Genomic DNA, 27,632 nt, shown 5'->3' on the forward strand with positions numbered 1-27,632 from the left:
TGGAGAATCAGGTGAAATGTGTCCACTAAGGGGCTAGCAGGGAAAAGAGCGGCAGGGGAGGGTGGGATGAAAAAGAAGTGATAAAATATATTTATTTTCTTTTAAGTACTTAGAACAACATTTTTCTTAAATCTGACTAGAGCTTGCTATTTAGAGCACCTGGAAAATTCTGGTTTTATTAGGAAAAATATGATGCAGATTCTCAGATCATGAATTCAGCTCCTCGGCATTTAAACTTGGCCTAGGATATGTGGACCACCACGAAAAGACAGCATGACATGGTGCCTTAGTTTTCCAAGGATTACTCTTAAAGATTTTGCATTAATTTTTTCAACTCCCAGACTCAGAGTCAGACAAGCCTGATGTTTTCCTTCAGTCTCATCTATCATATTGCACTGATTCTGAGACACACACATTTTGTTCACATTTTAACATTCCTGAAAATCAGGGGGCATTTTACAGTTTATAGCGTCTTTCCATTACTGTCGCCAGGGGGCAGTCGAACAACACGGCTGTCTGCCTCGGCATGCACAGCACAAGTGTCCAGCCGTGGTCACTTCAATGGTGCTATATGCATTGCTAGAACTATATGCATGGAGTTTAACATCCATTTTAAAATGCTTTCAAAAACCACATAAGCCTTATCTTAAGGTCATTAAAAGACCCCTGTTCCAACCACCAAAACAATTTGCTTTTCTGTATCAATAAAGTTATTACCCAGTTTTAGAAAAACTGCTGTATCTATCAGCACTGCTGAATCTATCAAAACACTAACAGCCCTTCAATTAACTTGTGTTAAAGTACTCGGTTCTGGCTACCATGAGCAACACAGCTGGGATCATCCTTGTCCAACCTACAGAAATGACTAAACCACTCCTCAAGCAATCTTATATGCTCTAACAGGAACCAGAAGGGAGAGCAAAGACAGTGCCCTCAGAAGAAACCTGAAACAAAAGTAGCAGTGAGGCAGGAAGGAAGGAAAAGACAAAAAGGAGGACAAGCAAGATTCCATCCATCGTCAGTCTTTCTATTTATTGCAAGTTCTCTCAAATGAAAACGACAAGGGTTAACTTCCAAAGCAATCTGAAACAATGCCCCTTCCTCTTTCTGAAAATTACCAGCTCCTGATCAACACAATTACTGAGCTAACCTTACAGGCATTCACAAAATCGAAGAAAATACTCAGGGCGAAGTGCACAAAATCCTCCAAACAAAAACCACACAAACACACATACACACATTTTGTTGTTAATGTTTTTATGAGACTCACTAGAACTGCATCAGAAGTGTATATTTAGAGAGATTACTGATGGGTGATTTTTTTGTTTGTTTCTTCTTTATACTTTACTTTCCAAAATTTCTGTTATTTATATACATATATATTATACAAGTTTATATTACTTTTAAATTACATGTGCTTGTGTAACACCCATTTTCCTGGCATAACAGGACCAATTCTAGGCAACACTGCCAAGAAGGCTGTCCTTTCCTGGTTTCACTCCCCAAGGAGCCCTGCTCAGTCCACTCTTTTCCTTTACCAAACTGTCATCTGAGCAGAACCCACCATCCCCACAGGTGCTCAGTGCTGGAGGACTCTACCACCTCTCTTATTCAAACCCAGTCATCTTAATATCCGAAGGGAATAATCATTTCATCAATACCACTCCCTAACAAAATATACTTTCATTTCAGCAAGGCTTTTGGTTCTTTTTCAGGAGACAATGCCTTATTACAGAATGGCTGCAAGAGTATGATTCTAGTCAACTTTCTGAAAAGACTACCAGCAGAATATTTTGCCTCTCAAATCATACCTAATAGACAAAAACTCATGTCATTTTTTACCACTTCCTCACACTAGAACAGAGCTTCAAGAGGTACCTGGTTGGGGGGAGGAAATAGCTCTAGTGTTAGAGCACATGCATGAGGTCCTGGATTCAACCCCCAGCGCCTCCATAATAAATAAACAAACAAACAAACCTAACAACCTACCCGTTCCCCACCCCGCAAAAAGGTAACTGCTCAAAAAGAATGACAAATTGCCACCACCACTGTTTTCACAAGACATCCTCCTACTTACACAGCCCCTCTCACTAGAGAGAAAACAGGGTGGTCTGGGGACAGCATAATTGACATTCTTTGCCTTTTGACTGCTTGCTTTCCTTTCTTCTTTTCCTGAAAACAGTACTGCCACCATCACGAAGTTCCAGGAGCTGCCAGCCACAGGATCCTCGAGCCCTAGTGCGCATGGGTCAGGTTAAGTACCACACCCTGGACACAGTGACTGGGCCAAGGAGTGAACATGGGACCCAAGTGAGCACATCAAAGTTTTCCAAATTGGAGATGAAAGAATAACTAGATCTTTCCTTCAGATCGTAAACTGTAAGAGTGTATAATCCCTGGACTGTCAACAACCTACTTCCCCACCTCAGAGAAGCCAGAAGAGAATGCGGTCCACACACAGAGGCACATCCTGAGATGAGAGAAGGTGGGCAAAGACAGTGAGTCCTGGAAGGATCGGGGCCCTCGGGTCCAGTAAGCACTGTCTTTCTATGGTTTGGTTACAAAAAGCACCAAATGTCACCTTATGGATTAAACAAGTTTGATACAGATTACTGTGACTTGAAACCATAGAGACCAAATACAGCTATTTTCAAAATAATATTCTTCATTTATTACAAATATCTAAGCTAGAAGGAGCTATATAAAGTGATGGAGGCTTCATTTTTTTTTTCTTTTTTCTCCGTTACACCCTCATAAAACAGGAGCAGTTACTGCCATCTGAATGAGATCTCTGCTTCAACTGGTCCCACACTGAGTTCTATGTTTGTTCAGGTCATGGTAGCTTTCAGAGGATTTAATTGATTTTGACACTAACCAGCTATAGTAAAAAAAAAAAAAAAAAAAGAGAGAGAGATCAAGATACTCCAAACAGGTTTATTTGGGGGTCTTATCAATTAATTTTGATTAATCTATTAAGTCAGAAGAAGACAGAAATGTGCGCTTGATGTAAATAATGCCTATAATTCACAGACCCACTCCTAAGTCTCAAGTTATGAATGAGGTACTGAAAATTTACAAGAAGGATTAAGTAACTAGACCCAAGTTATTTAACTATTAGAGGAACAAATCAGTCCACTCTCAAAATTCTACAAAGCTCAAAATACCAAGCTTACTTCTTCCCTTCTACCTATACAAATGAACAGACAACTTTAGATGCTCTCTCTGTCCATCTGCCATTCTTAAACCAATCGTCCATGGTTGGGCATATGAGTTGTTTCCATGTGTTGGCAATTATAAATAGTGTTATTATGAACATCGGGGTGCATGGTTTTGAATTAGAGCTTTCATCTTTTCTAGATATATGCCAAGGAGTGGGATTGCTGGATCATATGGAAACTCTATTTTTAGTTTTTTAAGGAACTTCCATACCGTTTTCCACAGTGGCTGAGCCAATTTACATTTCCACCAATACTAAATGCACAGTCTTGAAGAGTGAAAAGCTTAATGCTACTGGTTTTTTCTAAAACCAATAATTATAAAGGAACATCTTAACTAAAAGCATAAACTGAAGAATAAATGAGTGCTTACCTAGTCTTATTTTCTGTGCTCGCTCATGGAGTTGATTTACTAGTGCTTTCATCTGTTTGTAGTTTTCCTAAAAGTAAAGAAAGAAAAAAAGAGGGAGATGGTTATTGGAAAGCAATTATCTTTTTACCAAAATAAGGGTTAAGAAGAACATCATTATACGCCAATTCCATGTGGCCTCCACACTGGGCCAACTCCGTTATGTAAAAAAGATTAACTAATTCCTGCCTCTCTATCTCTGCTCAAGCTCTCCCTCATTACCACCATCCCTGTCTGGTCCACCTAGTCAAATCTTACCCCTCTTCTAAAACCTAATTCTTGGTCCAGCTCAACTCTAACACCATGTCTGGCTACTCCTACTCATTTTACAATGTCCTTCCTTACACATCTACTGAACCGAACTGATCTCTGTTCTCCTCTGCAAAGAAAGGTAAGTTCTCTGAGGGTTAGAATGCCACCTTCTGTCCCATCAGTCACTTTCCTGAGAGGATTCCAACCAATGCCAAAATACTAGCTTTTACTTACTGACAAATTACACTTAACAACAAAGCCCAGGGAGAAAATGGATCCTACTTTATGTTTAAAAAGGAACAAAACCCTGTTTGCATATGTTTACAAATCTTCTAGAGAAGTATATAAGCAAATATAAACACTGAGAAGTGGAAAAAGGGTAGAGGGACTAACTTTTCACCTTTGTACTTTAAATTTTATCTGATCAGCACACTGATTTAGAACAATACAGAAGTAGGTAGTTATTTTTGAAAATTCAGAGTTTATCCCACAAACACACTTTCTTCCCCATATGTTACAAACATCTCAGGTGACTTAATTCCTTTTATGTGACATAATGTTAAGCAGCTTTCCAGCTGTTCAAAATTAGATGAATTAACACTCTTTACAGTATAGCTCCATTATTTCCTATTTTCTCCAACTCTGAGCACTCCTGAGGTCATGGTTTCTGCTACACTTTTTTGCTCTGCAAAGTCCAGAAAAAAAAAAAAAAGAAGAGATAAGCAACATACTGTTAGGGAGAGAATCTCTGTCCTGGAATAGGGGGATCCCAACCCCTGGACAACACCTGCCAGCCCTGTGATTATTGCCGTTCTAAGCTCACCAAGCCCTGCATCCTAAGGCAGAGAACCTGCTGGGCACATGGTCAAGAATTTGCTAAGAATAGTGTTTCCCAACCTTGCTAGACATTGGAATCACTGGGAAGCTTTTAAAAATAAAAATAAATACTGATGACTGGTCCTTCCCACCCCACCTCCCCCCGCCCCAGAGAGTCTGATGTCATTGGTTGTGTGTGTAGCCTGGGCATTAAACACACTACAAGCTCCCCAAGTAAACTGGAAGAAATATTGTTAAAATGACCATATTACCCAAGGCAATCTACAGAGTCAATGAAATCCCTATCAAAATACCAATAGCATTTTTCACAGAACAAGGACAAATAATTCTAAAATTTTTATGGGAACACAAAAGACTCCAAATAGCCAAAATAATCTTAAGAAAGAAGAACAAAGCTGGAGGTATCATGCTCCCTAATTTCAAACCATGCTACAAAGCCACAGCCATCAAAATAGTATGGTACTGGCACAAAAACAGACTCATAGATCAGTAAACTCAAAATGGATTAAAGACTTAAACGTAAGACCTGAAACCATACCTTCTAGAAGAAAACATACACAGAATTCTTTCTGACATCAATCTTAGTAATATTTCTCACATGGCTCCTCAGGCAAGGGAAACCAAAGCAAAAATAAACAAATGGGACTACATCAAACTAAAAAGCTTTTGCACAGCAAAGGAAACTATCAACAAAACGAAAGGGCTTCCACTTCTCTATTTAAATGTCTTAGCTGACAGCCTGCAAAATGAAGTCTACATGTGGCTTCTCTCCTCTGCCTGGCCACATTTAGCAATCCATCTAGTCCATGATTTCCACACCCTGGCCATGACTTCCAAGTCCTTCCTAAGTTCTCATAACTCTTTAAGTTTGTGTAGTCTTGTCTCCCATCCTCTTTCCTGAACCTGGCCAGTTCTTACCCAACACAAGATCCAACTCACTTGTTACTTTCTAACTGCAGTTTTCTACAACCACTTTTTTAAGCTTTGGACACCACTTACTACAGTGCACTGCTTTCTTGTCCATCTCCCCGACAAAATTCTGATTCCATTCCTACACATCTATAACAAATACCTAAAATAGTGCCTAGACCACAGTAACCACTCAGTGTTTCTGAATTAAACATTCTCTTCTGATCCCAGAAAATCTATAGACTTTTGGAAGCCTCTCACTGGATATTGTTTCTGCTTCAGCCTGCTGATTTTCTTTCAATCTCCTGTTTTCCCAAAGGCAGGAATTATATAAAATGTTTTTTCTCTGAAAGTCATTTTCACAATTTAAATGTTATTTGCACAAGCTTAGAAACCATGGAACAGACTGAAAATTTCCAGCTCTGATATTTCTCAAACCAGGAGTTGTTCCTTTGACTTTGTGATACTTCACAATTGCAAGAAAGTCCATTTAAAGATAAGTATTTTCTATTAACATTACCAACTATTTAAAGTCTGGTAAGCACAACCCAGGGTTAGCTGTGCTAGGCCAGTGGTTCCCAAAGTTGGCGGCCACCAAGATCCTCCTCTCCTTCCAACTTCATTAACAATGCAAACACCAGGACCCCACCCGAGACTGAAAAGGTGAGGCTGCTAGGCCAGGTTTTGAGAACCAGAGATTTTAAACATACAAAGTAGAGCGCCAGTGCTAAAAGTGAACTAAAATGTATCTGATTTCTAATTGTTTTCTTTTTCAAACCCTCTAGTGCGTCCCAGAATCGTGACTGGGGATCCAGAGAAGAGAGCAGCTGCTGTAAAAGTGTGCCCACCCTCCACCTGCTCCCCAGTCCGGCCAGCGCCTTGTCGCGTCGGTCCGGCACTGGTGGATAGGCGGAAGAGAAATCACTGACTCAGGCTGGGTCCTCCAGGCCCAGGCCGCTCACCCAGCCTACCTGGTAGACGGCAGAGCTCGAGTCCGCCTGGGTGCCCAGCGTGGCCACGGAGTCCCCATGATAGGCGCGCAGCGCGGGGATGGCGGCGCGGGCACACGGACGCAGCGCTAACCTCAGAGCGGCCAACATGGCAGCGGGCACAGAGGGAGGAAGGAGTGCGAGAGAGCGGCCTGTCCCGGTCCCCTCCGACTCCCACGCTTCGGGCTACAACTCAGCAGCTACCGTCCTTGCAGCCCTAACCCGCCCGAAACCTCCCGGATTCTCACGCCAGCCTCGGCACGTGCCTGCTCACGCCGCCCGTGATTGGTCGACCAGCACTACGTCCCTCTGAACTCAGCCAATAAGGGGCAGAGGCGCAGCCCCGCGAGGCCTGTCCCATCGCGAGCCCAGGAAGGTTGCAGGGTCCCCGAGGCGGGGCGACCCTGTGGTCGCCCCGCCTCCCGCGACGCAGCGCAGCGGAGCTGAGGCTAAGTTCCTTTGGGGTCGGTCTTAGTTCTTTTTCTATGTGCTGTTTTCTTCTTCCCCAGCTGATAGAAAGGGTATTCTGGGACTTGAAAAGCTTATCCTCATATGAGAGCTGGACACTGAACAGGCTTATTAAGCTTCCCTAAGAAATTAAACTCTTAAAGGAGATATTTATTCATTCTTTCAACAAATAATTAGTGTTTCATGTCAGGTGCTATTCTGGCTCTGGGGATACAGTGGACAACAGGCAAAGTGCCTTCTTTTGTAACAGATTATAAGCAAGTAAACAAAAACATTCTAATAGTGATAAATTACAATTTAAATGTACTTTTAAAACTTTGCCTATAACAAATCTGAGCTTCCTCATAATCTCTCATCCTCTGGACAATGAGAAAAAAATTAATCTTATTTAGTCCATTCAAGTTTCAGGTTTATTTTGAGTTAATTTTTCGTATATGGTGTTAGATAAAGGTCTGGCTTCATTCTTTTCTATGTAGATATCCAGTTTTCCCAAGGCCATTTGTTGATAAGACTGTCCTTTCCCCACTGAATAGTCTTGACACCCTTGTCAAAAATTATTTCGTATACAATGGTTTATTTCTGGACTTTTTATTCTGTTCTATTGGTCTGTATGTCTCCTTACGCCAGTAGCACAAAGTCTTGGTTACTGTAGCTTTGTCCTAAGCTTTGAAGTCATAAAGTGTGAATTTTCCAGCCATGTTCTTCTTTTTCAAGATTTTCTTGGCTATGTAGGGCCCCTTGAGATTCCATATTAATTTTAAGGCGGGCTTTTTCTATTTCTGCAAAAAGTGTCAGGATTTTAGTAGGGGCTGCACTGAATCTGTTGATCACGTTGGGTACTAGTGATATCTTGACACTATTAAGTCTTCCAATCCATGAACATAGGGTATGTTTCCATTTATTTATATCTTTAATTCCTTTCAGCAATAATTTTTTAGTTTTAATTGTGCAAATCTTTCACCTCCTTGGTTAATTCCTATTTTATTCTTTTTGATGCTATTTAAATGGAATAGTTTTTGTAATTTCCTTTTCAGCTTGTTCATTATTAGTGTGTAGAAATACAACTGATTTTTGTGTGTGAACTTTGTATACTGCTACTTTGCTGAATTCATTTATTAATTCTAAAAAATTGTGTGTGTGTATGTGTGTGTGTGTGTAATCTTTAGGACTTTCTACATGTAATAAATCATCTGTGAACAGAGATAATTTTACTTCTTCCATCCCAATTTAAATGCCTTCTATTTCTCATTCTTACTTAATTGCTCCAGTTAGAACTTGAAGTATTATATTGAATTGAAGTGGTGAAAGTGGAAACTTGTGTTGTTCCTGATCTTACAGGAAAATCTTTCAGTCTTTCAGTAGTGAGTATGACATCTGCTGTGGGTTCTTCATATGTGGCTTTTATGATGTTAAGCCTTCTCTTCGTAGTTTGTTGAGTGTTTTTATCAGGAAAGAGTGTTAAATTTTGTCATCTGCTTTTCTGCATCAGTTGAGATGATCATGCGGGGTTTTCTCCCTTCATTCTATTAATGTTGTGCACTACATTGATCAATTTCATTTTATACCTATTTAATGTTAGACGTACTTAAAATTTTACTTGTCTATATTTATCGTGTTTATCTTATTATAACTGAGTTTCTAAGTCTGTTTGCTTAGAACAAATAGCATTCCTATAGTATTAAAATCTTGCTTTAATAGCTCCAAGGGCTAGTTTGAAAACTTAAGACTGAATGGATGTTATAGAAAATACATTTGTTAAAATCTTTAAAAATGTTTTTTCTTTTAATTTTTTTTGGGGGGGAGGTAATTAGGTTGTTTTGTGTGTGTATACACACATACATAAATATAGATATAGATATACACACATACATATATAAATATATATATATATATATATATTTCTTTTTATTGGCAGTAGTAGGGCTTGAACCCAGGACCTCATGTGTGCTAAGCACATACCCTACCACTGAGCTACACCCTCCCCCTAAAATCTTAATTACAATACGAAAATCAACTGTTTTTCTGTTCCAACAGTAAATATACATGTAAAAATAAGCATTTAAAAACATCCTTTATAAAGATATCAGAGACTATCTTAGAAATAAATCTTAGAAAAGATGTGCCTCTCCTAGGTATTGACACTAGAGAAATAAAAGCATGTCTACAAAAAGATTTATACAAGAATATTTATAGTAGCTTTATTCCAAAGAGCCAAAATTTGGAAACAACCAGTAGAAAAATGGATGGGTAATTATGGTATATTTATATAATGTGGTATACACATAAAATGGAGTACAACTCAGCAACAACTGGAAACTACTAAAATGCTAAAAAAGTGGATGAATCCCCAAAATATGTTGAGCAAAAGTAACCAGATACAAAAGAATATGTAATATAAAGTGTGTCTATATATACACACACACAAACACACACATAGTTCAGGATCAGGCAAAACTAATCTCTGTGGATGACAGTGGGGAAGGGTCTAAAGGAATTTCCAGAGATGCTGGGAATGTATATTTGTTTTGTGGGGTGGTTACACAGGTGTGTGCATTGTCAGTATCCAAACTGAACACTTCAGATCAGTGTACTTTACTCTTTCCCTGCCACCGCGGAGTCCCGCAGAGGCGGAGGCTGGGGTGCATTCAAGATTCTGCTCCATCCGTGACCCACCACCATGGCCGAGGTAGGCACTGCTGCTGCAGGTGTAATGGATGTCATTAGTGCTCTGCAAAGAGCTGCTGAAGACCGCCTTCATCCACGATGGCCTAATACATAGAATTCATGAAGCTCCCAAAGCCTTAGACAAGCGCCAAGCCCATCTTTGTATGCTTGCATCCAACTGTGATGAGCCTTTGTATGTAAAGTTGGTGGAGGCCCTTTGTGCTGAGCAGCAAACCAACCTAATTAAGGTTGATGACAACAAGAAACTATGGGAATGGGTAGGCCTCTGTAAAATTGACAGAGCGGGAAAAAAAAAAACCCATAAAGTGGTTGATTGCAGTTGTGTGGTGGTTAAGGACTATGACAAAGATTCTCAGGCCAAGGATGTCATCAAGTACTTCAAATGTAAGAAATGATCAAATAAAGAAACTTCGCTCTTGAAAAAAAAATATTAGTGTACTTTATTAAATGGAAATTATGCTTTAAAAATGTTCATTGTAGAAAACTGTTGACTCAAGATTATGAATTTAGTCAAAGAATGACATATTCTGTAACTTGATTCTGCAAATTTGTTGTAATTTTCTTCTATGAATTTTGTGACTAACAAAGTCATTTCTAAAAAGGAACGGACATTTGAATTTTCTCCAATAGAAGTAAAAATTGAGACACTCTCTCCCCCTCCCCCCAAAAAAGGGGAACAAAACAAAAAATGAGAATGTAGACAGGAAGGGAAGGAAGAAGTGGAAAAGAGCAAAGATAACTTAGGGAACCAGTAAAGTAGGTTGAAAAATCTGATTAATAGGAATTCCAGATATGAGAACGGTGAAAATGAAAGAGAGGAATTATCAAAGCAATAATGCAAGAACATTTCCCAAAAGTAAATGTTCATACTAAAGGCCCATAAATGCCCGGCAGCGTGAATAGGGGCAGGAAAGTGTGGGGGCACGTTATTATGCAGAATACCACTGATACAGGAAAATGGGCAAGAGAGGATGGTTGTGTCCCAGGTCTTGGTGGAGATCCTAGGATGTGCCTCGCCAAGTCAAGGTCCTTAGCTTCACGAGTTCAAGAACAAGAGTGCAGGTAGATTTATTCAGAGAGATACATACTCCACAGAGTGCAGGCCGTCTCAGAAGGCCAGAGATGTCACGAGGCATGGTGGTGTTTAGTTTAAGGTAAAAGTAGATACACTACATAGAGTGCAGGTCATCTCCAAAGGAAAGAGAGTGACCACGAGGTGTGAGGTGCAGGGGTTAGTTTTTATGGGCTTGGTAACTTCATATGCTAACAGGTGGGAGGATTAGCCCAACTACTTTGGGGAAGAGGATGGGAGTCCCAGGAACTCGGCCATCACCCACCCTTTGAACTTTTATGGTCAGCCTTGAAACTGTTCCGGCACCTGTGAAACTGTTATGGCACCATTTAGCATGCTATTGTATTTTAATGAGTGTGTATTGAAGCTTAAGGTATACTGGGAGTTGAATCTTCCACCATCTTGGTGCTAACTGTTGTCATTCTTTTAATGGTTGTGCCCTGCCACCTTCCCTCCTGTCTCATTTAGTACACAAAATGTGAGATTTAAATAACTTGACCTCGCTACAAGTTGGCAGATTTAACTTTGCATTGCAAGAGAAAACACAAAGACTGACACAGCTCATGTAAAGAAAGTCAGACCATTTAAACAGAAGTCCAATTATTCCTGGCACTGAGGCCAAAGAGAAATATCTCCTGTAGATTTTTGTAAGTAGGATACTGGATGATATAATAAAGTCTACAACATCATTATAGTAAAAACAACTATTTTTTTAGGACTTTGGGACTATTTCACTTAATGTCCCTAAACGTAAGCAGACTAAATAATGTACCCCACATACTAGGCTCTTGGATGAGCTGACAAAATCCAAGACCAAAATTTTTTCTATCCGGAGAAATGGCTAGACTACCATTTAGAAAAATTTCCACAAATATTTCTCTCAGCTGAATTTTTTTATTGAGATTTTGCCAATATCCACTTGAGAAGTCCAGGATCATAGTATATCCGTAACTAAAGTTTCCCATCTGTCTTTCTGTACAGAGAAAACAAAGTGGGAAAAAGAGTGAAAGATTAACTTCTTATGTCTAAAAATTCATTGTATAAGGAGTTAATAAACAAACAAAAAAATAAGCAACTCTACATATGTCCCAAATGTGGGGGAAAGTGTATTCTTTATTCTTGCAAAATCAAAAAATACCCTTCACAGCATGCATATGAGAAAAAAGATTAATTCTTCCAGTTATACAGTATTTTCATTGAAGTGAGACAGGAGGAGAGGGGGCAGGGCACAACCACTGAAGGAATGGCACAGCAACTTAGGACGGGACAAACTGGCTAGAACAAAGACTGTGGAAGATTCAACTTCCAGTAGACCTTGAGCCTTATGGCACACCCACATGACAGGTGCCATGACAGTTCCTAGGCTGATTATAAAAGGTCAGAAAGTGGGTGTGTGGTGGGGAGCTCATTTCTGGATATCCCTGCCCTTTCCCCAAAGTAGCTGGAATAATCCTACTTGTTAGCACATGAAATTACCAAGCCCATAAAAACTAACAACTCTGCACCTCATGGTCGCTCTCCCTCTCCCCTTTAGAGATGGTCTGCACTCTGTCTATGGAATGTCTATCTCCCTGAATAAACTTACTTTCATTTTACTACGCCTCGCTCTTGAATTCTTTCCTGAACGAGACAAGAACCTATTCTCTGGCAACAGAAGGAAGTGTAAGCTGTACTTGTGAAACTATTTTTCATTAACTAAATATTAATATCTTTATTAAGTCATTTGAAAAGAAAAAGGACACAACAGGAAAAATATAAAATAACTTTTATTTACATAATATATATCTATAGAACGTAACTGTTTTCTTTAGAACAAGAAAATTTACAATGACAGATATTGCTTTTTTGTCAAAGACTTCTTCAAGCAAGACAGTATACATGGTCATCCTATTTCAAAGAACATGGTGGTAAACAGTGGATATTCATATTTTCATCTGTGCCTCAACCATTTACCAACAATTAGGCTTTTAAACAAACCATAATGTTGATCACTTGCTAAAATGTAACTGTTCAGGAGGAAAAGTCAAAAAAAAAGTAATAAAGGCCTTTAATTATATCTTCTTTAAGATTTATAAAATACTAATTCTTCACAACATCATCTTTACATGAATTCAATTAAACACAAGTGTGAACAAGTCCATCTTGTAAGGAAAATACATTGATTAAGTTTCTTTTTCCAAGAGTAGTTGTAAGGATGTAATAGTAGAATAACCGAGCTATCTGACTTGATTCTCTAATACAATGAATGTCCAAAGATAAAACTATCCTTTTTACAGTAAGTAACATCTTCCATAAAGTTAACTCATTGTGGATGAACAAGAGACAGATATTAACAGAGTTAATAAGTAATATAATACAGGGAATAAAATAGTTTAATTGTGACAACTTAACACCCAAACTAACATTAACTGAGAGAAGCTTCTCAGAAATTTTTAAAATTTATAAAAACAGGGCATTAAAATAGCAATGAATAATTTATTCCATGATTCTTGTGACATGTTAATCACATGAAATAAATAAATGCACACCTATAGAGAATTTCCACTCAGATTTATAGATCCTCCTTTATGACAAAAAAAGTTAAACTATAAATTTCACTATAAAGCAATGAATAAGAAATGCTCTAATATCAATTGTTTTAATAAATTAGAATTACTGTTATACTTGCCAAACCATATCCTGTTTTACTAATGAACCTGAAAACTGACCATTTTTTTCAATTTACAAACATAATTATCTAAACACTAAAATAGTTTCCCAATTGAAATACTGATTTCATAATGCAATCAACATGGTTTTTAACTGTTAGGCACAACTCACAACTTCAGTACAAATATCTCATAGGTAATGACACCAGCACCTTAAGGTAAGAAAACCGTCTAATGTAGAGGTCAAACTAAAAACCCAATCCATCCATGTGCATCATATTATCTGTAGCCATTTTCATACTGAAATGGCAGAGTTGAGTAGTTGCCACAGAGGGCATCTGGCCTATAAACTTGAAAATATTTTGCAGAAAATGTTTCTGACTCCTGATCCAATGTATTATCAACCCAGGAAGCTTTTTAAATAAGAGGATAAATCTGCTCTTAGAGAAGTTTAATTTAAACCACCAAATGGGTAGATAACAGAATTACCTAAGTAATCACAAAATCTTAAAATTAAAACCAACCCTTAAATTCATACTGATGATATTCACTGACTTAATAAAGTCTTACTGTTATCTTTTTTTCTGTTTTTAACATCACAATTATGTTCAATGCAAAAAGGCCTAGGTGTTCCTTAAGCAGAATTTAATGGGGAAAAAAACTACCAAGAAATTGTTTTTTAAAAAAGGAATGTGTGTGTTTGAGTGTATGTGTGTGTAAAAGAGATTGAGTTTTGTATGGAAATTCGCCTCATAAAGTCAAGGGTTTTTTTTCCCATACAAATCCTGAGATTGTCCAAGAAATAAGAAAAACAAAATTCACAGTACAAAGTCAATATGCTAAACTACAAGGAAAAAATGTATTCAAAACATATACACTATCCAAACACTTTTTGTTATATCACTTTAAATATCTTAAAAATTAAAGAGGGAAAGGAGACAAACAAATTTATTAATGCCTTCTTTACCCATAATCTGAGGGGTAAAAATAAAAATGAATATTCTTTAAAATAAAAAATTTAAAAATAAATAAGCTTTTTGATGTTTTATCTTTATAAATAATAAGTTTAAGTTTAAATACTAGTTCTTCAATTAGGACTAATATTACATCAACATGAATTAGAAAAATACACATTTTTCGGTCAAATAGCTGATAATAGAAAAGCTTTTAACATTTACCATACTAAAGTGAGTTTCACAATTTGCTTTCATATACTTAGAGGCAACTGAAAAGGCTTTCACCATCCAGAACAAACCCAAAAAACAAAAAAACAAAAACAAAAACCCAAAACAAAAAACCCTAAACAAAGAGGAAAAAAACCTTCACAAAAGAAGCCCACCAAATGTTAAATACAATCCACCTCCAAATACATCGGTACTGTGATTTATACAGAGACGTTTATCCATGACATTTCAAGATGTCCATGTATGTTCAGCACAAGAAGAGTCAACATGTAAACAAGAGTTGTTATTTCTGTCTGGGAAAGCAGTCTTAATTGCTTGGTACTTCCAAAATGCTGAATTAATCAGAATGAAAGGAACCTCAGCAATGTCTTTCACTGATTATAAAAGCTTCAAATCAAGCCCATTAAATATCAAAAACAACCTAAAGATAAACAGCCAGTGATGCTTTTTTCTAAATACTGCTTTGTTGATTCTGGAAATCCTAGACTTAAAAAAAAAGGGGGGAAAAAAAAAAGACTTTCATTCTGTTTCATCCACTTCAATAAAGATATCACTAAAGAAATATTCAGAGACTGTGGTTGGCTCCTCTTCAGGTATCCGGTTTTGGCTACTTTTACATTCTTCTTTCGGTAAGGGACTATTACAAGAAACCTGAAAAGGTAAAAAATAAATAAATATGCAATATAACATTTATATATTGATAATGGTATCCCAAATTGATATTTGTTTGAAAAGCAATATAGCAATCAATATTAAGAGCTTTAAATATGTTTATACTCACTGACCCAGTAATTTCATTTCTATGCTGTTAAATAAATAATCCTAAACAGGTAAGTTTTAATAAGTAAGATAAACATTTGTAGCATTGGTTATAATAAAATTAGAATCAACAAACATACTAGACATGATTAGGTTAACTACAGTATACACATGATTACCCTAATTTCCATGAAAAATACATATATAAAAAAATAAGATTATTAAATCTATAATAGAAACATTTTAATGACCAGTATAAGAATACACGGATCCATGAAACAGACCAGTACATAAGGAAACATCACAAATCATATCAATCCTATAAAAAATTAGCATACTTAGGAATACACATACGTATCAACGGAACAGAAGACTAGAAATATCCCCAACACATGCAGATGGAAATTTAGTATCTGATAAAAGCAGTATTTCCGAAAAAAAAAAAAAGTTGGATTAGCCAATAAGCAATGTTGGATAACTGTATAACCATCTCACACACACAAAACAGACCTATTCTTCACCAAAATAAATTCTAGATGGATCAGTCAACTTAGATGTAAAAACATTTTTAAAACTCTACTACAAAATACCATGGGAAAATGGTTTTATAATCCTAGAGTGGAGGAGAGAGTATCTTTTTAAATGACAAGAGAGCCAGAAGGCATAAAAGAAAAGGTCTGCATGGCGAAAACCACCATATACAAAAATTAAAAGATAAATGCTACAGGGAAAAAAAAAAAACTGCAACCTATATCACAAAAGGTTTTCTTTATAAGAGTTTCTAAAAATCAATAATGGAAAAAAACTAATTTTTAAAAAAATCAAATGATATGAACAAATGGTTCACAGAAAAAGCATAAATGACTGAAATACATAAAGAGATGTTCAACCTCACTCATATGTGTCCATTAAATCTATGAAGAATGTCAAACATGAACAAGATCGATAATATGCTAGTGTGAGGATAAAAGTCCCCTCATACACTGCTGATAAGAACAGAAACTGGTATCATCTCTGTGGAGGACAATCAGGCCCTGTCTGTCAAAAGAATAATTATTCCTTTTGACCAGTAATTCTGTTCCTAGGTACTTAACCTATGAATGTGAAAAATGGCCCATTTTTGCCGTATTTCTCCTAGTTGAGTCTAATATCCAACCCATTCTATACAAATAAACAAACAGTAGTTATCACATACCTGAGTTGCTGTACTATCAATATTCATAGATTGAGTATTAACAACACTTGGAGATGGAAGCAGTTCAGAGGATTCTTGAGTTTTTTTCTGGCTTTCATTGAGTGGATTAGATCTTTTCAAATTCTGTCTTGATACAGGTATAAGAGGTTTTAGGCGTTTTTTACTATGAACCTGAGTAGGTTCATCAGACTCCAAACTATTCTTTGAACATATTAAAGACAAAAATCCGAGGGGTCTTCTGCCAGGTCTAGAAACACAAATGTAAAGATATTCAAGACTATCCAGGAAAACATTCTTAATACAAACTTCTTTCCATTAATGCTAAAACGGCACATGTGATAACACTATGCCATGACATATACTTGTGACAAAGATCAAAGCTTACTCTAGAGCATTACTTTCTCAAGCTTAAAAGTACATACAAATCACCTGAGGATCTTATTAAAATGAAGATTCCGAATGAACTGGTCAGGGAGTGGGGCCTGAGTTTCTATATTTCTAGTGAGTTCTCAAATGATGTCCCTTCTGCTGGTCCCAGGACCACACTTTGAGTAGGAAGGCCTTAGAGCAGGGGCAAGCTAGGCTCCATAGGCCAAATGCAAAAACTGATTCTGTAAGTAAGTTTTACTAGAACACAGCATACTTATCTGTTTACATATATGATTGCTTTTGTGCTACAAATGCAGAAAGTAGTTGCAACAGAGACATATGGTCCACATAAGCCTAAAATATTTACTACATGATTTTTAAAAAAAAAAATTTGCTGAACTTGTTCTGGAACACTGTTTCTCAATGTTTAACCCAAACCCCCATGATGCTGCCCTCTATTTTCTATTCTATTTCAGCACATCTCTAAAGTCAGAAAAGATACTGCTGAGCTTTACTCTGTGGTTTATATGGCCTTTTCAAGCTACACATGACTTTCCCCACTTCCCTTTTGTGGAGGCTAGTACATATCCTCCCCTCTCCAACTCACCAACTCCATGTTAATGATCTGCATGCTGCTAATAAGCCACTAATTATCCATAACCTAGAAGACTCACTTGTAGATTATAAGGAAAATAATGTGGGAGAAGCTGACTTTGGGCTTAAATTTCACACTTAATTCTTGCAGGGAGAAAGCCAGGGTTTACCTCCCTGCTATGCCACGAGAGAGAAAAATGCACACATTATTTGGGACTTCAATAAAACAATGTCCAGAGCTACTTCTGATGTCAGATCTATGTTTCAGACCATCTACATCTGAATTGGCAGCTACTGTATGGTAGAATAAATAATTATCAAAATAATAACCATGAACAATCTGGAAAAGAAAGTGTGCAATACCAAATTCTAAACATTTTCTATCTAAAAGTCAAAGATTCAGCACTTAAAGTTAAGTGTCACATAGAACGTATATTTATCTGGAACAGTCCTATGAAAGTGTACGACATTACTGTATTTCCTTTGATGACACTCCATTCCTTCACATTACTGACAGAGGGACACTACTATAAAACACCATCCTTACTACTGGACTTACTCTTTATTCATATATTACACCTGTTCTGTGTAGGTTATATTTATCCACTGAGAGAAATATCGGGAGAGAACATTCAATAAAGATTTTCTTATGATACCTGGATAGTGGGGTTTTGGAAGACGATGTAATGTTATTCATTTGCTCAGACTTAGAAGCAGCACAAGTTCTTTCTTTTTTATCAGACACAATTCTCTCATCCTGAGGTAACTGAGATGTATTCTTTTCTTGTGTATCTGTTATTTTATCAAAAGCTCTAGATCCAGTACTCTGAAAAGTTGGTTCAAGTTGCTCTTTCTGAGGTTCTGGAGTTACGTGTGTACTTCCAGAGGTAGGGAAGTTATCTTGTCCCTTGCAAGCCTCCCCTTCAAAAAAACAAAACAAATGGTAAGCACGCATATTGAAATTAATATATCCAATTAAATTGTAATATTTAAAGAATAAAACCCATAATATTCTATCATAAACCTTACCCTAATAAGGGTAAGCTAAATTATAAATTAGTGGAGTTACCTAGACTATTAGGAATATTATAATGGGTAAAAGCTATAGTAACAGCTTCTGCATTCAGACACAAAATAGTTGTACCAATGTATTTTTTTGTACTAATATATTCTGACTTAGAAAATCTTTCTCCATAAATATTTCTTGAAATAGCAAAATGAAAAAGTGATCACCTTCAAATCTTGGGCTAAAGCTAAGGCCGTATTAAAACTCCTTTATATCCACTTTTCTAATCCCTAAAATGTAGTTGTTGAGTTTTCACAGGAAATTCTATAGCCATGTGGTTTTCTATTAATTACAGGATAACAGTAGCTTTTTCAGGCTACTGAAGTGCCAAATCCAAGATCTCAGCGGGGAAGCAAAATTTCCAACAATAAAAGCATAATTCTTAGAGAAAAGTGAACAAGGCTGCTTCAACCCCAAATTCAAAGAAGATGCATCAAAAATAATTGGGAGTATTTAGCAAAATGCAGTCACATTAAAATTTATTTCACTCACCTGCTTCTTCCAGAACATTTATTGATTCCTTTGAACACATCTGTTAAAAGAAAATTTACAAAAGAAAAAAAAATTAGAACTCTATTTGTCAAATAAAATTGATTTTATGTCCTTCTTTCTTTTTTAAGTAAAGAAAACCTGACTCTTCCAGAAAGCACTAGGGTCAGACATGTTTTATTGGAATTCTACTAAACATTTAGGAAAATACATTGTAACTATTATTTAAGCTATTCCAGAGCACAGCAGAAGAGGGAACGCTTCAAAATGCCTTTTATAAATCAAAATAATATTGATATTAACTAACCAGTTCCACAACAACACAAAAATGCCAAATGAAGTATTTCAAGCATAATTCAGCAGCACATCAAAAGACTAAAACATCACAATCAAATAGAGTTTCTTTCAGGAATGCAAAGATGATTCAATATTATAAAACCTATTAATATAAATCAATAGCTATAAGGAGAAAAATAATATTATCATCTCTCAATTTACACGAAAAGTGTCTCAAAATATACATTCTTGGAAAAAACTTAAGATTTAATAGACAGGCGTTTTCTTTTTGTTTTAATTTGGGGGGGGGGGTGCAGGGAGGATTAGGTTACTTATTTTATTTATTTAGGAAGTACTGGAGATTAAACCCAGGATGTCATGCATGTTAAGCATGCACTCTACCACTTGAACTATACCTTCCCCCAAGATTTATGTTTTCTTAACACCATAAAATATAACTATTGCAATCCAAAAGCCAGCATCCAACTTCATAAACACTGAAAGTATTCCCATTAAAGTCAGGAATAAGAAAAATATTTCACTATCAGGACTACTTTGACTTTTTTTGAGTTATATTAGCCAAAATAACTAGAAATGAGAAAGAAATTAAAGGTATAAACAGTAGAAGAGAAGAATTAAAATTATATTTGCAGATGATATGACTGTTTATGCGGAAAACTCAAGAGAACCAACTGAAAAATTACTATATTCAGGGAGGGGAATTCAATAAAACTCTCTACATTACGAAGAACTCAGTGATAACAACAACAAAGATAAAATTCTTAGGGGTAACCTAACAAGAAATGTACCAGATTTATATGAGGAAGAGATTAAAATGCCACTGAGAGACACAAAATACTGAAACAAAGAGAAAGACATACTGTGTTTCTGGATAGGAAGACTCAACATCATAATTTTTATGTTAATTTTCTCTACGTTAATCTGTCAAGTTAATATGTTCCTAATACAAGTAACAATAGGGTTTTTATTTTTTAAAAAGCTCTGAATAAGCTAATTCTAAAATTTATATATACTTCAGAAGATATAAGCAACTAGGAAAAACCTGAAAAAGAAAGAAAATTCTTAATTTTCTTAAGCCAGGGAGTGGGAGAGACTATTCCTTTAAGCAATTAAAGCACTTAAAAGCTAAAATAATTAAAACAGTATGAAACTGGCCCTAGAACAAATAGGTGAATTGATGCAGAAGAAAGTTCAGGGACACACCCAAATATATGTGGGAATTTAATATCTAACAAAAGTGGGATTTTAAATCAGTGGAGAAAAGATGAATTATTCAATAAATGGTGCTGGGATACATGAATAGGCATCTGTGGAAAATTAAGTTGGTCACACTGCTCTTGAAACCAAAATAAATTCTAAACAAATAGATAATATTCACTATAACAATTTATATTAAATTGAAGGAAGCCTTTCAATGTGTTAACATAATCTCTATAAGCCATACATAAACAGACTGATTAATCTGATTACAGAAAAATAATGTTTGTGTGTCTATCTGAATGAAGTATGTGCACATCCTAGAACTTAAAATTACAACATTGGCTTTTCATAAGCAATTTTTTATTATAAATTGCTGAAAACAAAGTTTAGAAAATAAAAATCACACATAAGCCCGAGACATTATACATATTTCTCATATTTTTAGTCACACTAATGTACATCTATCATTTTTTAAATGGCATATTATAAACTGGTGACCTTGTTTTGAATGTAGTAATTTACTGTGATCTTTTTCCCATATTATTAAATCCTTTCAAAACAAAACAAAACAATCTGCATCAAATGCTGATAAAATGTTGAAACTGGATGCCTGGTACATACGGATACACTCTAATAGCCCGTCTACCTTTTTAAATGTTTGAAAATTTTCGTATTAAAAAAGTTAACCAAGGAGGGAGGGTATAGCAGAGTGGTAGAGTGCGTGCTTAGCATGCACAAGGTCCTGGGTTCTATCCCCAATGCCTCCATTACATAAATGAATAAACCTAGTTACCTCTGCCCCTCCCCCTGCAAAAAAAAAAAAATTACCCCAAAAAATCTGCATGGGAAAGCCACAAAAAGTAGAGTCTAAAGACAACTGAGAAAAAACAGTTGCAATTCATATCAGACATACAAAACAGAGAGTTCCCCCAAATCTGTGAGAAAAAGATCCACAACTCAATTGAAAAATGGGTAAAGAACACAGAGTCCCTTTGCAGGAAAGGAAATACAATTGGCTCTTAACCATATGAAAAAATATTCAACCTTACTCGTAATAAGAGAAATTAATAACTACTCTGGGATACCATTTTTTACCTATCAGATATAGAATACACCACCTCTGTTGTCTGCTATCATCTAAGGACTACTGGTCTTCAGCTGTCACTTTGAGAATACAGATTCTAAATTAACTTCCTCATAGCGTAGTACATTATGATGAGCACCAGAAACAAAAACCTACAACAGTAGCTTGTGGTAGTCTGTCAGGCTTCCCTGAGGTACTAATGATTGAGCTAAAAAAGTCTATGTTTTGCAAGGTAATGTTTCATAAAGGAGAGACAGCAAAAGAAACACTGGGACATGAAGGAATACAGTGCATTCATGAAACTGATAGATGGGCCATATGGCTAGAGAGTGAGGCAGAGATCAGCATAAGATGAGATGAGACAGAGAAAATAGCCTGATAAATACAGGGCCTTACAAGTTCTGGTTTTATTCCTAAGAGCAAGAGGAAGCTTTAAGCATTATGATAATGGTAGTGATGATATCACTATTACCATCGTACACAACAGGGAACTCGTTCAGAAAGGTAAAGTATCTTGCCTAAGATCCCACAGCTGTTAAATGGTACAGCCAAGATCCAGATCCTTATGGTGCTTTCAGCCTTATTTTCAGCCAATGACACTGAGCTGGGAATGCGTTTCCTGGTTAATATTCACCAATTTTCACCTGGAACTGGTTGCAAGTGAAAATTCAAAACCGATTTTATCTGGAATACTCATGGTGAGAAGTATTAGAACTATCTTTATATAAAGAGTCTAAAGGAAAAAAACAGAAATAGATTGGTTGTAATACGGCCATCTCACCTGCTTAACAATTCTCTTACCTCAGAGGTGTATTTCTGACGATCGTCTCTTGAACTGAGCAAACTTTTTTTGGCAGGAGGAACATGGTCACTTTCACCAAGTCTACTATACAATCTCTTCCTAGATACAAGGTCCAAATTAACAGGCTTTTCAGAATCATCTCTTTCGGAATTAGATAAACAAACGGCATTCTGACCAACTGAAGTTACCGGAAAACTCACACTGCAAAGAAAACACAAACATATTGAACCAGTTACTTAATGAGGTTAAAAGGCTGAACTATTCCAATTAAAACTGCTAAAAAACTTCAAAGTGACTTAAAACTAATATATACATAGCCACGGCCCCAAAAATGCTAGTTTTGAGCTCCATTCATATTTAAAGGCTTGTAACTTGCATTCTGTAATCCTGAATTAAATCTGAAGTATAAAAAGTGTTTTCCTTATCAGTAAAGTTAAATTTTAGTCTAAAATGTCTTTTCTTAATATAAAAGGCTTCAATTTCTGACGTTACTCGATAGACAAACATCTTAAACAATGACTATTAAAATACAACTTAAGAATTCTATGGCAAAGAATTAAAATGAGTATCAAAAATATTCAAAAATGTATCCTCTTAGTACTCTTTCCAACTTTCTGCAAATGTATATTTATTTCACAATTTAACATATATACGTTTACAAAGTAATTACACCTTTAATAGATGCCACTTAATGATCCAGACTGCTAAATTTTTGTTAGCTTTCAAAATACTTAAAATACCAAAAAGAGTTCCATATGAAAGTATTATACATTTAAGTGGCATCTATATCAGATATAAAATGAATGATTTCTTCTCTAACTTATCACGTAATTACTAAAAAAATCTCCAAGATAATTACAAATAATGTTGGTGAAGTTTGCTCAATCAATACTATTCAATTCATAAAGCATCTTTATCCCTAGCAAAAAGTTAAGCTCATTCATTACCTCATGTCCTCCTTTTCCTCTGTATTCACTGATTTGACCAATATGGGTGCTGGCAGTAAAGGGTTTGGCATTAACTGCGTAGTGGTATCAGCAAATTCTTCCACTGCATTGGTTGGGATTTCCACCAGAGTTAAAATGAATGCTTGTTCATCCTCACCATCTTGATTTACGTTAGCAACTAGATTCACTATCAAAGTTTAAAAGTTAATAATGAAAACTGAACTATGAAACAACAGAAAATCATTAATTTATTTCATTTCTAAAAAGTCTCATGACAACTCATCCACAAGAATAAAAAACTAAATTATATCCCCCCTCAAGAAATAAATAAAAAGTAATAAAGGATAAAGATGATTCACTATGGAGAAGACTTACAATTCTGAACAACAAAACTTTTACACAAAGTATTTCAAATTTTGGGGTTTTTTTGCGTTTTTTTAAAGGCTATCATGGACCAACAAGAACTGCTTTGTTTTTCCACAGTTAAATGGGGATTACAAACCATACTACTAGGTTCTATGATACTACTGAAGCAGATTATCCTACCTGTTAGGTCTTGAGGATTATTTACATTCTTTTGTTGGACTTCTGGAATACTAGTTGGTGTACACTGCCATAACAAATTAAAATAAAAGAGTGAGGTTGACCAAATCTGTTTTACGAAGTTTTCCTGACAATATATGATGAACAGTTACTGTTTCAAAACTCAAAATCTTACCTAACTATATACAATTTTTCAAGTATTTTAAAACCTTTAGTTGTACCAATAAACTTTTGATTCATAAAATTCATAATAAACATATATATATATACATATCAGAAAAAAATTTAGACTAAATTGTGGAAAATGTGCAGGCTATGAAATACTTCTGAAGTAACAGGAGAGGGAGATGCAAAGCCCTCAACCTTCTCTATCCTCATCACAGCAGCCACTGCACTACTAGCAGGATCATGTGTATGAAAGCAAACTGGTCTCCTTGCCTCCAGCATGGCTCCCTCCAGTCTGTTTTCCACAAAATAGCAAACACTGTTTTCTCTAAAATGCAATTCTGATTGTAATTCTCTACTGCTTAATATCATAAAACTTTGATTTTGCAACCAACAATGTCAGTAATTGATTCACGCAAGAATCATCAATGCATGCTAAATTACTAAGTAGAAAAGATAGTGTTATAATGGAGAAAAATCTGGTAGGCACCATTCTAGCCAAGTGATCAGCCAGGATCATCAATAATGGGACAAAGTGATATTATGTGTCCCTGATATGATGCAAAAGGAAGAACAAAACATCACTTACGTAGTATTCTTGCCCAAAAACGTTTAACCTGCATCTAATAATGAAGAAGCAACAAAAAAAGAAAACCTGGACTGTAAGACTACCTTGGACTCTTCTAAAATGTCAAGTACACAAAAGAGGAAAAAAGGCAGGAGGACTACTCTAGATTAAAAGAGTAAGAATAAATGACAACTAAATGCAATATAAGAGGCTTGACTGGAACTGTATGTTAGGTAATGCGATTACATCAATGGTGGGTAGTATGCAAATATCTAGTACGTAATAGTATTGCTATTTCTTTGTAAGAGAATGTCCTTATACTTATCAAAGACAAGCTGGAGTATTTGTGGGTGAAGGCTCGCATCTGCATCTTAATTTTAAAAAACTGAACCATTGAAGGTTCAGTTTTTTAAAATTATCTATCAGGATTAAGAGCAACACAGAGAAAGAGAATAATGCTTTAGCTAGGTACCCATGCAAATGAAGCAAAATGTTAACATTTGAGAGTTCTATGTAAGATTCTTACAACTTTTCTCTAAATCTGAAATTACTTCAAAATAAAATGTAAACATGAGAAAGCTGGGGGTCAGGGGAAAATCCCCTAAGTCTGGATGTAACCCAAATTCCTTAGCAAGTCATAAATTCCTTTTAAGATCTGTCCTCAGGCTACCTATCTAACTTCATCTCTAACCACTTTCTTCATTTACATTCCATTCATAACTACTTATATAGTCCCTGAGCATGTCATGCTGTTTCACACTTATTCTTTTGTACATCTTCCTCTCCCTTTAACCGGTTAATTCATATTTGTTCTTCCAGATCAAGGATTCTCTCTCTGCTGGGTACACAACAGAATAATCTGGGGTACTTTTTTTTAAAAAAAAAAAAGATGCTAATGCCTGGGCCTTAGTCCCCCCAGAGATTGATTTCATTGGATTGGGTTGACGTCCACTCCTATCGAGTCTTACACAACTCTCTTTCATAGAACCTTCCAGACTGAGATTAACCATTCATTTACTTGTCTGTTTCTCACAACTTTGTATATCCAGTATCTCACAGAGTGCTGGACATGTAACATCTCAATACATGCTCTGAAAACGAACTTCTCTGATCTACGAGCTAAGAAGCAAGAGTTCTCTGTGTACAAAACACTTCCTTTTTCAAAGCTTTTACAACAAAGCTAGGTACTGGTTATTTTATCTCTACGTTTCAGAGACCAAAAACACAATAAAAATTCTATCACAATACATTCTTACAAAGGCAACACTATAAGGAAAGAAAATAGATCAGTGGTTGTCAGGAGCTAGGGGTGGAGAGGAGTGACTGAAAAAGGGCACTGGAAAACTTTGGGAGTTATGGAATTGCTCATGTATTGGTTATATGACTATATATGTTTATCAAAACTTGAAGAACTGTACACTAAAAGGGGTGAAGTTTATTGTGTGTAAATTACAACTTAACTTTTTTAATGAGGAATAAACAGTGAGCCACCCCCTATTATATTTTATATAATACCTCTGGCACATGAAGCATAAGCACACTGTCTCCATTATAGTCCTTTCTCAGGGGCTCTTCAATAGAACTCTCACCAGGACCTGTACCCGAACCAAGCATGTGGGGCGCTGTCTCAGAAGAAACAACTGGAGCAACAGACGATATCTGAACCTCTCCAGATTCCTCTTCTTGACCTTTATTTCTGCAAGACAGATTAGTATGTATCTGAAATTAAGCTGACAACCACAGAATAATGTTTAGAGTTGGGTATGTCAAAGTTTACCTAATTCAATGGTTTTTAAATTTTTAAGATATATTTAATGCAATAGAACAAATTCTTACAGTTATAGCTTATGGCTACAGTTGAAAGAGAACATAAACCAAATCCCAGGACCTCTTTCCTCTTTTACCTTTCAGTTAGGCTTGCTTCTTGTGAAATACTGATTTCTTCAATACTATGTACACATGCCAATTTGCTCTGCTCCTTACTCTCCGCTGTTGTAACTGATTCAAGGTTTTTATCTTCTAATTCAGTTCCTTTAGAAGCATTTTTCTCAGTTTCTTAAATAAAAAACACATTTAAAATATAGCCCAAAACAGTACAATTATAATCGCCATATTAGAAACATAATTCTTTCTTTAAAGATCACTAGGTAGTGGCTCTTCCAAACTCTTAATCTAAAAACCAAGCTTATTCACATGGCAGAAAGGTGGTCTGGGGCACTTACACTTTTTAACATACATGAGGTGATTAATGATTCTGCACTGCACATATTTCACTCCTGATAGCCACAGCAATTCTATCTATACTTTATCATAATAGCAGTATAATCAAAAATCTATACACAAGAGAGATTCAGAGGCAGGAACATATGAGGTCTGGTTGGTTCTGCTTTATGAGAAGTGTTGGGGAGAGAACTCTTCTGCAAAGAATAATATCACAAAGGGGAAGAAAATGACTTCTGTGTAACAGAGATAAAACCTGAGCCTGCACATTAAGAAAGCTTCTCGGTACTGTTCAAGCCAAAGTAATGAATTAACGAACTGAACCACCAGCATTACTGGCTGAAAGGAAATCCCGAAACAGGGAAAAGATGATGCTAACTATCCAGATCTTCTATATATGGGGCTGAAGAGAACCTAGGCAGCCTACTACTTGCACTGCTTTTCCTGTTCTCACTAGTACCCTAAAGGCTGGGCCCTTGGCAGGGAGGGGAGGTAGAAAAGGAAGTGGGACGGGGTTTCAACATGTCCATCACAATACAGTGAGGCCACTGAAAAATAAATTAAGAGCACTCTGCAATCATACAGAAAAATTTTTTCAATATATTAATCTTTAAAAACAGAAAGCACTAATATATATACAGAACTCAAAATAAGAAAAAGACAGAT

At 36.1% G+C, this 27,632-nt stretch overlaps 2 protein-coding genes and 1 pseudogene across 5 annotated transcripts in view; 1 reads left to right on the forward strand and 2 right to left on the reverse strand.

Annotated features, from left to right (window-relative positions):
• MCCC2 (methylcrotonyl-CoA carboxylase subunit 2) overlaps window positions 1-6,853 on the reverse strand; it is a 59,387-nt gene extending 52,534 nt beyond the window's left edge. The window contains exons 1-2 of one of the 2 annotated variants that reach the window (XM_006197562.4): window positions 6,594-6,853; window positions 3,589-3,655 (exon numbers count right to left, since the gene is read on the reverse strand). In XM_006197562.4, coding sequence (XP_006197624.1) covers window positions 3,589-3,655; window positions 6,594-6,722 — 196 coding nt within the window. In that variant the 5' untranslated portion in view covers window positions 6,723-6,853. The remainder of the gene's footprint in view (window positions 1-3,588; window positions 3,656-6,593) is intronic. The other variant, XM_072958540.1, reaches the window with a different exon arrangement.
• A 2,845-nt stretch (window positions 6,854-9,698) lies between these two features.
• LOC102537507 (small ribosomal subunit protein eS12-like) lies at window positions 9,699-10,159 on the forward strand (annotated as a pseudogene).
• Window positions 10,160-12,584: 2,425 nt separating this feature from the next.
• The window catches only part of BDP1 (BDP1 general transcription factor IIIB subunit), a 69,116-nt gene continuing 54,068 nt past the window's right edge, over window positions 12,585-27,632 (reverse strand). For all 3 annotated transcript variants that reach the window (XM_072958542.1, XM_072958541.1, XM_072958543.1), the window contains 9 exons: window positions 26,651-26,801; window positions 26,262-26,442; window positions 24,017-24,080; window positions 23,471-23,657; window positions 22,523-22,724; window positions 19,144-19,183; window positions 18,242-18,506; window positions 16,623-16,869; window positions 12,585-15,319 (listed from right to left, as the gene is read on the reverse strand). In XM_072958542.1, coding sequence (XP_072814643.1) covers window positions 15,188-15,319; window positions 16,623-16,869; window positions 18,242-18,506; window positions 19,144-19,183; window positions 22,523-22,724; window positions 23,471-23,657; window positions 24,017-24,080; window positions 26,262-26,442; window positions 26,651-26,801 — 1,469 coding nt within the window. In that variant the 3' untranslated portion in view covers window positions 12,585-15,187. The remainder of the gene's footprint in view (window positions 15,320-16,622; window positions 16,870-18,241; window positions 18,507-19,143; window positions 19,184-22,522; window positions 22,725-23,470; window positions 23,658-24,016; window positions 24,081-26,261; window positions 26,443-26,650; window positions 26,802-27,632) is intronic.

This window comes from Vicugna pacos, chromosome 3 (genome assembly GCF_048564905.1).
Source record: "Vicugna pacos chromosome 3, VicPac4, whole genome shotgun sequence".
Classification (NCBI taxonomy): domain Eukaryota; kingdom Metazoa; phylum Chordata; class Mammalia; order Artiodactyla; family Camelidae; genus Vicugna; species Vicugna pacos.